Here is a 12,525-nt window from a genome sequence, read left to right on the forward strand (position 1 = left end):
AATGTTTTATCAGGAAGGAAATGTATTCAACGTATTTGGTAGAGCTCAAGGACACACACACAAAGCATTTTCGGTAAGTAAGATGAACCTTGCTTTTAGACTTGGCATCTTTTAAATCAAAGTGTATTTTTCCAAAAGATGAAAAATCAGTAATGGAATCTATGCCTTTTTGCAAAGTGAGAGGTTGGGAAGTTGTATCAAGGAAAGACACAAAAAAAGGCCTAGATGAACCTGCTCATGATCAAATATGTGACAGTGAGGATGAGAGGCAAGCTGCCAGCTCTGGTCAAGTCTTTGGTTCCTTACTTCAGTCTCATTCACACATCCTTCTATGTACACTTCTTTCAGTCCTTTTTGTTTACAGAGGACTTGTGACTAAGGAAGTTTCAGTTATTTCCTCTGGGAGGCACTGGCAAGAGATGGATGGAGTGATACTCAAAGGACACAAGAGAGGTTGTGTGAAAACAAAAGCAGGATGATGAGAGGATAGAAGGGCATGTGTGTGTGAAAATGTCTTTAGTCCTTGTATTACTGTGAAGACCTGTTTGAGTTGAGTGAAGAGTTCATTCTCGTTTGTCCTTGTTTCGTCAAGAGGTTGACTTCAGGCTAAGACCTGGCTTTAGGATTAGCATTAAGTATGGTTTAGTGTTTGTGCATCCCTCTTACCATTGTCTCTCGGCCAATTGGAGCAGAGAAGACAAACTCCAGCTGAAAGACGATTGCCAACGCTTGATGATTGGTCAGACGGAGCTCCAAGCTGCTGCGAAGGCCCAGCGTCTGAGGAAGAGATGATGTTGCGGAGCTGAGGAGAGAGAGCAAAGAGACACACACATATATAAAGTGAAGGTGTAGTGTTAGGACGGAGAGGCGCAAGGACAGAGGCTATTATGGGACAAACATAAAGATTATTTGTGACCTATGTGCTTTACAGCCATAACTGATGAAAATGATAATGTCTCACTAAAATGTAGAGTCCACTTATTTCTTTTAATAGAGTTTCATTTTTCATTAAAAAAGAAAAGAAATCAATGTGTTGGGAGGATTTACACTCGCTTGCTGAATGTTCCCTGGCAAGCACTGGCCTCCTGTGTGAGCAGTGGAACAGCACTCTTGGTATTCGTCATTCACAGTTTGCATACACCATAGGCGGGAGCATACTGTGGAGCGCCGCCGTGTCACGAGGTGGGGCCGAGCGCCTTTTCTTTTTTCGCTTCACGGACTCTCTGGAGAACGGAACAAGCAAGCGCTTCAGTTTTTTTTCTTTTCTCCACTCTCTCTTTCTCTGCTGTCTGGAAGCACCAGGCATAACACAAGCAAGACAGACTGTCAGCCTTCAAAGGCAGCACCCTAAAAGAGGCAAACATCATAATTATTTCCTTGAACGTTGCTATCACACTAAACTGCATTTACACAAACACTTTCTTCTTCAAACAGAAAATAGCAGAACATACAACTTTTGCTGTTAATTTGCCGATGATGACTATTATTGTTACTCGTATAATGCAGTAATTAAGTGCAGATTGTTGGTTAGCATGTGACTGAGTTGATTATGCTTTCCCGTGTTTGTGCACACAATCTCATGCCTGTAAGACACCCATATAATCACCACATCAGCTCGTGTCTCATTTGAAGTAGCAAACACAATGCATTTTGATTCAGACACACACTGAAAAAAAGGCAATCATCTCTCACTGACTGTGTGTCATCTGTTGCGTTTCACAGTATATTCTCTGGCATTTTTACTTGATTGAATAGTTCAGCTAGTCCTTTCAAATCAAAGGTCTATGTGCAATATTATTTTATGAAACTGTACAAAATACCCCATCTAATCATTGTGATGCAGCGAATTCTGCTACTGACAGACACTGACACTCACCATTATGCTTTCAATCGATTAGGTATTTCGAACTCAGTACTGTCAGCACAAACACATCATTAAAGGGTAAATTCTGATTTTAGCCTGTAAAGAGCCTAGGGGTGTAACGATTCATCGATCTGGAACGATTTATCAGTTCAATGATCAAAGAACCAATATCATTGCAGCAAAGTGAAAACATCGATCCCTATCATCATCTTTATTTTACGCCTTTATTTTGAAATTCCGTGTCACCTTCAAACAGCAGGAGGCTAATGTTAAGCAGCCAAGAGAAGAGCAATGAGAATAATATTATTTACACGGGAATAAATTGGCATTGTGGAAAATATTTTAGATTTTTGAGAAAATATGGGTCAACAGACAGAGCATATGCTGTATGCAAACAATACTGTTATGAGGAAAACATGTCAAAACTGCCTGGTCGGGCATCTCACTCCGCTAACTTCTTGCAGCAGCATTAACGTTAGCTGCTCTGTTTCAACAATGCTAGCTGAAAAACGGGTCCATGTAATTGGTTCCACAGCCCATTGGTTCGACATCCCATTAGTCCGACTGTCCGCGGTGCTGAACGGCTCACGGCGGGCGTATGGTGCTCCGCGACTGGCTTGAGGCAGAACAGGCTCACGGCTTATGTGTTTTCCACTTTCTTTTTCATTGTAACCCACACCATGATCTTTTCCTGACCCTAACCAAGTGGTTTTTGTGCCTAAACCTAACCAGACCTTAACCACAGGGCATCATGATGATTTCGGAACGGACTTCGGAACAATGGGTTTAATATGGTCGGAACAATGGGATGTCGAACCAATGGGCAGTTCCCCTGAAAAACATGCATACATGCTGAAATTCAACCATGCTGTTCTGAAATGCAACTTTAACCAACGGTGAGTAAGAAAAACTAGAAATTCATGTAATGTGTAAAGCTATGAGTAGAGGAAAGGTCTGCTAGGCGCTAAACTAATTTATGCAATGTAAAAGTGCTTAAGTTAACAATGAGTGACTAGCAAATAACAATTGTTTTGTCTATAAACATTTATATACATCTCTGTAGGGTCCTTTCCATAAGTTGTCAGACACAATAATCTGAGCCTATCAGCGGAAAAAACATGTCCTTTCAGATGTAAGTTGACGGTGCACAAATACCCTGAATGGTTCCAATGAAGCATGTTTTGCGGCTGCGAGCTGCAGTGCTGAAACTCAATACTGGACCAATGTCAAAAATTGTTGTTCCCATTCGTCACTTAGACACAAAATCATGCAGAAAGAGGGTCCAGGTTGAAAAATACCACACTTACCCTTAAAGGCATGGCAAATTTTATGCCATGTAAAGTTTCAAAATTCTGACTTTACAATATGGAAATGGAAAATACCAGCAATTTAGCATTTTAACAAACTCAATTTCATCATTTCTGTGTTACAGCAGCCAAGAGCACCCCAAAATTTCAAACCTTTCATCACTGTGCCACTCTGAAACTTTACTGGGGAAAAAAATAGCTTGCATCACAGCTATTCTGTAACGATTTCTTGTGACATTTTGTATTGTAGTTTTGTAGTGTTTTGCATATTGTCTATGGAGAGAAAGGTGATCTGTTGTGACAGGATTTGCACATTCTCTCTTCATAATCTGCAGGAACAAAATGTTCAAGATACAAGCATGACACACCTGCACAATGTCACTGAAATAGACACAAAACCTTTTTTTTTTTAAACCGAAAGCAGTTCTGCTCAATGGCTCACTGATGCGCCCTGACAGCTCATTAATTGAAACTGCTGGCTGTTGTTTACTTGTGCCGGTCAAAGGTTCACTCGCTCTCAGCATTTATGTTAGGAAATACTTCCAGTGATTCAGCGGGGTGCAATGGGATATTTGTGACAGTTGGTTTAGCCAAAGCACAATACGTTACAAAGTATCAAAGGGGATCTGGCTATTTTACAGCCGCTACCGATCCATTAGCAAAGTGCCCTGACCAGCTCTGAATCTGAGGATGTGGATACATCAAGTTTAAAAAAAATGAAGGAGTGTGCATTAGTACTGTAACTCTTCATTGAACCTTCTTAAAGTATACTCATTTTTAGCTTCAACAAGCAGCTCTATAGCTCACTCTGTCGGATGGTTGGTCAGTCAAGCCCCAAAAATTTCCCCATTCTTTGGCTGCCACAGTTTTTGTCCTAGGAGGCTGAAATGGGCATGGAGAGTAAGTGTGTGTGTGTGTGTGTGTGTGTGTGTGTGTGTGTGTGTGTGCGTTCATGCTAATTGGCTGACAGAAGCATGGCAATGGGAGGGGCCTACTGTAAAAAGGCACATAACTTCCAAATGGAAAGACTTCATGAGCCAAAGGACAGATGATTAACTGTTCATGCCAATTGGCAAAAAGGAGGTGTGGCAGTGGGAATGACCTATAACAAAAAGGCACATAACTTCTCAATGGATTCATGTAGTATGACCAAATTTTGTCGAAAGACACACACACATGCACAAATAGACAGACATATATATACACACATACAGTTAACACACACCATTTTGCTTCGTCCCTTTAATAACTCATAAATCAGCTTTCAGAGACAGTCGTGTGTGAGGTTGTGTTTGTGTGAATTATAGACTATATAAAAGAAGTGGACATAGCCATTGTGACGTCACCAATTAATTTGTGGACTACCATTTTGAAGCTTCAAGTTAAGCAGTTTGGCAGTCACCACCTTGTTTTGTTGGAGCCAGAAATGACTGCGGTGGATCTGACTGATGACCCAATGACAATGCCATGGTAGCCACTCATTAAATACAAGGTAGCCACGGACTAAAGCATACCCTGCGTTATCTTCTATTTTATTCTAAATGAGAACATAATTTTTGAAATAAGCATCACGTTGTGTGGAAGAAGACTTAAAACTAAAACTACCATAACATTATAAGGGCAATGTTACTGAGGTTATGAATCAAGTTAAAAGAAGAGCAATTTTCTCATACACTTTTAAACAATCTGACTTATTTTTGCAACCAGATGAGTCACCCCCTGCTGGCCATTAGAGAGAATGCAGGTTTAACACACTTTCACATTGGCTTCACATTTCAGACCCGGAGATAACCCCTTGGTGTCAATTCATGAATGCATGCTTGTACATGGTGTCAGCTATTGCAAATTTGTGCTTTTACTGAGTGTTTTTCTTCCCTGGCATCAATAATACATTTAGAATCTCTATGTGATGTATGCTGCAGGTAGTGCAAATTCTTACACACTATCACCTGATGTACAGTTACCAGCTATGGTACTGTCGACATGCCAGAACCATTCAATGCAAGTGTTTTCCTGCTGATCTAAGGCAGACGCTGGTGACCTTACGTCAGCACATGCACTTTGACAAGGTTAGCATTCAGTGTCATGGTGTCTTAATAAAACCCAGGGGCAGAAGCAGCAGGAGCCATATCTCCTTGATTGGTTATGAAGCACTAGCATGAATTGGAATGTATTGCAAGACAGTTTTATGAGGGTGGAGGCCTGTGTGGCATGGAACAGTGAGTAAATTATGAGGCTGGGTTTGGCTTAGGACATGTAAGGCCTTATCGAGCAAACAGTATTTGTTGTTTGAGCAAGGTCAATGGACTACTTACACAGTTGCATAAAAAACATAAATATATTTGTTCCTATAGGGTTATATTTAAAATGTAATTGTGTGTTAACCTGTGTCATTAAAGGTAGAAAGAGGTTATGATTTTGTTTTTTAATATCCTGTCTATTTGACTGCCTGTTTCTTGCCAAATTTCTGTTGAATTGGATGGAATTTGATGGACAGATAATTGACCTATGCAGAAACTGATATATTGTTTAAAAACATTATTTTTACTTAGCTTTTCAGCCTTTTTGATAAATGACTAGAGACACTGATCTTATTAAGTGGGTTGTGTATTAGCCAGACATGACTGATACACATTATAACTAAAAATGAATATTTATGTCGAGACTAATGTTATATTACACAAACAAGAATGGTATAAATCAGGTTCACAAAGAGAAGTTTACAGATTTTAAAGCTGAGTGGTTTAGGTACCTGTATTAGGAAGAAAAAGTCTAATTGATGCTTCCCTATGTGACAGTAAAGAATGACAGCAGACATAGGGAGAGGGCAATCTGTCATTTTCTGTTAGCCAACTTAATGTAGGGGCATTCTGTGAATTGGTGGTCACCTATAACCGCCACCCCTTGTTAAGGATATCATTGCATTTGATGAGTGCTGTGTAACACATGCTCAACTGGGTTTACATGTGTTGAATGTAAAGGCCATAGCCTATGACTCACACCATCAGTCTCATTACTTTTTTGTGTGCCCCCATCCCCTGCATGAAAGCAGCTGCAGTCATTATGTTTCTGTGTCTATGTGTCTCAGTTACTCTGGATTTCCTTAAGGTTAAGTCTAGCTTTGTGGCATAACTGAAGCAGCTAATAAAGGAAAAGTTGTGTTGGGGCATTTTCAAACTTTCAAACATCCAGTTTACTTAAGTACATATGAAAGGACAACAAGGACGACAACCAGCCACCAGCACATATGGAATCCATTTCCTGTCAACTCATATGACAAAAAATGACATCAGTTTGTGAAATAACTGGTCTCAAGCCACGACATGTAATAAGGAAGACGGAATATGAAACACACCAAATATAGTATACACTGTAGATCTTGGAAAGAAGGAGAGTATGACGCAAATGGACACCAGGGAGGAATAAGATACAAGTCTGCAATGTTTCACTTTTTCCAGACATCTTCCAGCTAATACTATACACAAATTAAATCCAACCTGGCTTTTTCAAAAATAGAATTTTGGCTGACTTTACAGGATAAACTTTCAATCACCTGCCTATCAGCTAAAGGACCAGCGCCGGGAGAGGCTGATGAAATACTATAAAAATAAGCACTGCTGAAATTATTTTTGCACATCTGTGGATTCTGTCGGAGAACAGAATATTGCTCCACCATCTCCTGTAGCCTACAGTAACAGCCCCACTGTAGACATGTCTTTCCTCTGCTCACCTGTCCTTGACCAGGGTGCTCTGTTTGGAGGTACTGTCTGATCGGTCTCTGGCCCCCGAGGCTAGGGGCTCCAGCACCACCACTTGGGGCTTGTCCAGGAAACACCAGCCATTGTGGACCCCGACATGGAGCCTCCTCTCCTGGATGACAACTGGCCTCAGTGTACCCTCTGGTCCTGGCTGTTTCTGGGAATCAGTGAGAAGATTGGAATCACCACAAAAACAGACACTACACCAGATATACATCCTCATACAATTGAGTACTTTTGATCAGGGTATGTTTTTCGTGGATTCGGGCTCGGCCCATTAGTTACAATGTAGGAGAATTTTAAAGCTGTGACATACATTCATAGTTTTCTTCTGACCACTTTGTCATTACGTTCTTTCCTTTTTAAAAACAATAATAATGCTCTAGTGCACAAAGACAGGTCCATAAATAGTTTTTCCGGTTTGATGCGGAAGAACGTGATGGGCCACACAGACATGTAGTGTGTTTTCTAAAGCACGAGGCAGACATCTTAAGATTTCCAAATGTCTTGAAGATTATTAGTTTAGATTTAAAATGTCATAAAATTATGCAAGAATGACAAAGGATAATGAAGTTGAATTTAGATCGTGTAGACCAAATATTAAGTATAAGTGTGTATTTAATGAAATTTCTATCCTTTATATTTGTTTGCTAGTCTGTTTGTCTTCCAGAATGCAGGGTATCTAAAAAATACTCCATGAAGAAAACATAATCTATTCTACATTAAACTGAAATCTTAAAATACACATTATGTTACAAACATTAAGGATAACGACATATCTATGGATCTCTTCTGAGACAATTACAAGGCCTGAATGACAGCCTATCCCAATTATCTTTTCACACTATCCCCAGGTCATTCTGCACCCTGATGGACTGGCTGCCAGTGGTCACGCATTTGTCTCTGCACCACTGTTGTACTTCTTGCCACAATACTGATGAGTTAGATTTTGGAGATGTTTAACATCCTATCAACTAAATATTCTTTCAGACACATTTCTGTCTGGGGAAGAAAAGGAGACTTTAAAATGTCACTGACAATGTTACTTATATAAATATATAAAACTGAATATGATAATCTCACTGCAGGAGTATCAAACCCATATTGTTTGAACAGCACTTGGAAATAATATGTGGATATTCACTCAGTCCACTAACTCAGTAAGCTTTGGCGTTGCATTTCAAATCACTATACATAGAGGTGGTGAAATTTTATAGTTTTGTGATGCAAATATCTTACCCTTTATTTCCTATTAGCTTTACTGACAGTCAGCCAGCTAGCCCTGTTGACATGCAGAAACATAGTGCCCACTGCCCACCCTCCGATGTCCACTGGTTAGTCAGCCTTGGCCGCTCTACACTGCCCACCACCAGGGTCAGGTGGGACCTAGCTAGCAGCTCCGCTCATTTGCAGTTACAGTAAATAATGTGGTTCCACTACCACGACGGCGTTGCTGTGTAAACAAGGCAGTCACCCTTGAGCCTCCCCTTAGGTCACCCAGTTGAGTAAGCTGCTTCATTTTGGGCTACAACTCCTTTTAGCATTATTACTTATGTCAGCACCACTAGCTATGCTGATACTGCTAATGGTGCCAACAATGATAACATGGTTAACAATGTTAAAGGGGGTTTGCAGCTCAAAATTTAGCCACTTTCTCCGCAGGGCAACCTGGATGGAGACCGGAGGGCGGGCACAGTGTTTTCACAGCAATGCTAATGAGCGGTAATGCTAGGTAGCTCCCACTAGACCCCATGGTGCACACTGCAGAAACTAAAGAGTAATAAAATGAACCCACAGAAAGACATGCCTGACCAGTCAAAAATATTCTTGGCGGTTAAATGATTAACTGTTAACCATTGACAACCCTAATCTTCCCAAGTGTTTCTGTGTTCCCCTATCCAAGCAGTGACTTAAAGGTATACTTTGCAGAAACTGCTAGCAAATGCCAACCCCAGATTTACTCGTTTTGGAACAAGATTTGTCCACTTGGCGTTTCGCCTTGCTGTATTTGTGTTTTTCTGGACTGTGTCTGCAATTTTTTATAGCTTTCTCTTGGATGTGTGCTGCTACTCCCTAGTCGCTACCTTTTTATAAAGTCCTGGCCTCACCTGTGCGCTGTGCCAAGGGAACATCCCTACTACAGCAAACTGTTAATAAAACAAGAAAAATGGCAGGGCCCTCTGCAGATAAATACACCATGACACTTCTATTGGGTCATAAGTGATGATTGATTACTTCTACATGAGTCTATACATACTTTTTTTATTTAGGAAAATCCTGCATAGTATACCTTTAAGTATTTGACTAGAGTGAATTAAGTGATCGATCAAAGTAGAAAAAATAAGTTGTAAAATCTAGTAAAATGAAATTATCATTTAATGAAATAATTGTATGTAACGTTTTGTGGACACCACAGTTACTTTGTTTTATACTGTATGTGTTACATAACAAATGTTTCAAAAACAAGTCAATGTGTCAACAGGCACTGGTGGAGACTGTGCCATCCTGTAGCTACTGCCACTAATAACACACAGCTGACTGACAACTGCTCGGTGATTGACTGTAAATTCTCTAACCCCAAAGTGCAGAGCCACGCTGAGCTCACCTCTCGTCCCACTCCTTCCCATTTGTTTCATTTCAATCTTTTCCCTCTCTCCATCACATCTCTCACTCCCACTCTCCCTTTCTTTCACTCTCTTTTCTTGTCATTCTCTCTTTCTGTCCCTCTCGCTGCTTAAAACCTTCTCCATATCCACCCACGGCTTCTCAATCAAATTAGCATATCAATTCAGCTTTTTTTTTTTTTTTCCTTTAAAGCAGCAACAGCAGGAGCAGCAGCCGAGCCTGCCTGGCTACTGTACAGCCCACATACTGCACTGCTTGCTGCACCGCTCATATTACATCTCAGTACTGACTTCATCCCTCTCTCTCTCTCTGTCTGCCTGTTTACTATCTACCCTCCTCTTTTTATCATCGTTCATTCTGTCGCTTACAATCACCTGTTGGTATGTGCTCAGCAGTGTATCATGTTTTCCCTTCCGTGATGAGGATGAAAGATTAGGATTCTCATTGTAACCTTAAGTGAATCCTTCCCTTCTGTTTCATCTTAAAAATGTCTACACATTAGTAAAATTCTGGCAACTCAAGAACAGAAGCGATAAAGGTTCAAGAAAAATGGATGTGATAAGCTACACTCCTAAGGCCTTCTATAGGTCCACAATGGTGAGTTTTGTGAAAGTTCACTTTTTATTTACCTATAAGAGGACGTGGTGACTCACTAATGCAATGTTCTATGTATAGTTTGTTTTGAATCATGTCAGCTCTCATTTTGCTTTGGGAGTGTTACATAACTGTCTTCCAGCTGGATCACATAGGCTAAGGCTCCATTCAATTAACGCTTGCCGACTGAGTGCCAAGACGAAGATGTTCCCTCACAGAGGACCGCACATCACACATTTCAATCCTAGACTCAACCGCATGCACAGTATATGCACTGTAACAAGCAGAATAATTACTAATTACCAGAGAAAATGATACATCAAATCCCTGGATGTACGCTATACAGTTAAGGTTAGGTGTTCCAAGTGAAAAGGGAAAGAATGAAACTATATCTGTCTTGAAGTCGGTGCGTTGAAAATAGACCCAAAGATGTTTACACATACATATTCTAATCTCACTGCTTTATGTTACAAAATTCTCTAGAGATGGTGTATACATGGAGTTTATTCTCAGGTCTCTCTTATAAAAGAGATCTTTAAATAGATAAATTAACATTATAGGGACAGTTCACCCCAAAAACATACATATTTTCCCTCTTACCTGTAATGCTGCTGACTTGCCGAGTGTTTAAGATCAACCATAGAAATCAGGGTCAACAATGTTTAACTGTTAATTGGTTAACCACAGAGAATACTAGCTCAGCTAATATTAGCTAATATTAGCTATTAGCTCTGTTAGCACTGTTAGCAGTATCAGTACAGCTAGGGGTGCTGACAGTGTAAACGATGCTAAAAGGGTTTTGCGGCAGAAATTGTAGCCGATTACTCTTTAGGCTACATGAGAGATGGCCCTAATGTTTACGCAAAAATGCCATCCTGCTACTGGGATGGCGTTAATTTGTAATGGCAACTGAGGGACGGCGCCAGCCAGCTCCCATCTAACTTAGCTGGTGTGTAATGCAGAGCAGCAAAGGCTAATGTTAGCTAATCAATGGAGACTGGAAGGTGGGCAGTGGGCACTATGTTTCCACAGGTCCACATCACTGTCTGTCAGCAAAGCCAACAGAAAATAAAATAAAAGGCAAGACATTTAAAACACAAAACATTAAATTCTCACCACCTCTAAATGGATAGTCCTTTGAAATGCGGTACTAAAGCTCACTGATTCAATGGAGTGCCGGACCAAAAGGAAAAGCCTCTTGTATTTCACATAATTTTGTGGGGGTTTTTTCTTAAAAAATTAGATGTTCAAATCATGTAGTATGCTTTCTTTTATTTTTTGGAAGACAATTGTTGAAATAATTTGCTGCTTTGTTTTTTGTTTTTTACTTTGTTTTCAGTTTGACAACTCATGCAGTATTCAAAAACAGCTCTCAAACAATCATGTTGTGAGGATTTGGTCTTCAATTTCTGACGAAGACAGAATTTTGATGCAGGTTGTCTTTAGCTGAGAAGCTCTAAATTGGCCATCGGCAGACTCACAGTGCAATTTAGGACTACTATTTTGTATCAATGACAAACAACTGATTGGGTTATTTCCATAATTCCACTTGCAAGAATCTGTACAGCTGTGTCGATCTCATCTACGATTGTCGCATTTTTGTTTTGAATGGATTCTGGCTCTAGCATGGACGAATCCCCACCCTTAATTCCACCTACAAAGCTCTGATTGGCTCACATGTTTCTTCAACCAAGGAAACAGTCACCAAGAAAAGCACCAGACGTATTTGAGTTAATGGAAAAAATCAGAAATGTAGGTCTGGAACCAGGCCACAATGGGATGATTCCCATAATATATATCTTAAAATCAACTCACTGTGTCTATTCTTTTTTTTATTATTTTTTTTATTTGCATCGTGATGCACCCCTTCATACAGTTCACATGGGGTTTACATTTCTGTGCTTGTAATCTGTAACGTGTGTAACATAGTGACATAAATGCACTGTCTGCACAGTTTTACGTAGTTATTTAGGAATATTTTTTCCTACTTTTACCCTTATTGTATTCAGTTTCTATTTATTAGTATATATGCACAATGCTTGTCTTTATTTTACACCAAGGATCGTGGACTGAGATTTTCTCCAGGCTGAAAAAAACCCTATTTTACTTTACAAACATTGATTCATACAGCCGATATAAATTAGCTATGTATAGAGTTTTCTAAGCAAAACATTACATTGTATTTGAAGTGACCTATCTGCCAAAAACTACACTTTTTCACAGGTGGCAGCAAGCAGAAAAAAGTATGACAAGATATCTGTAAATAATTGCTTTCAGCAACATCCAGATCATAATTATGATTATGTTGTACTCTTGCCGTCTTCCTCCACTGCAGCCAGTACTGGGGGAGATGACAGAGAAATAGCTTTGTCTTTTG

The 12,525-nt window shown here is 39.9% G+C and overlaps 1 protein-coding gene across 2 annotated transcripts in view; it reads right to left on the reverse strand.

Moving 5' to 3' along the window:
• The window catches only part of nphp4 (nephronophthisis 4), a 228,977-nt gene that overhangs the window by 147,180 nt on the left and 69,272 nt on the right, over positions 1–12,525 (reverse strand). For both annotated transcript variants that reach the window (XM_049581243.1, XM_049581242.1), the window contains 2 exons: positions 6,902–7,086; positions 667–802 (listed from right to left, as the gene is read on the reverse strand). In XM_049581243.1, coding sequence (XP_049437200.1) covers positions 667–802; positions 6,902–7,086 — 321 coding nt within the window. The remainder of the gene's footprint in view (positions 1–666; positions 803–6,901; positions 7,087–12,525) is intronic.

The sequence above is a fragment of the Epinephelus fuscoguttatus genome, linkage group LG7 (assembly GCF_011397635.1).
Source record: "Epinephelus fuscoguttatus linkage group LG7, E.fuscoguttatus.final_Chr_v1".
Lineage (NCBI taxonomy): Eukaryota > Metazoa > Chordata > Actinopteri > Perciformes > Serranidae > Epinephelus > Epinephelus fuscoguttatus.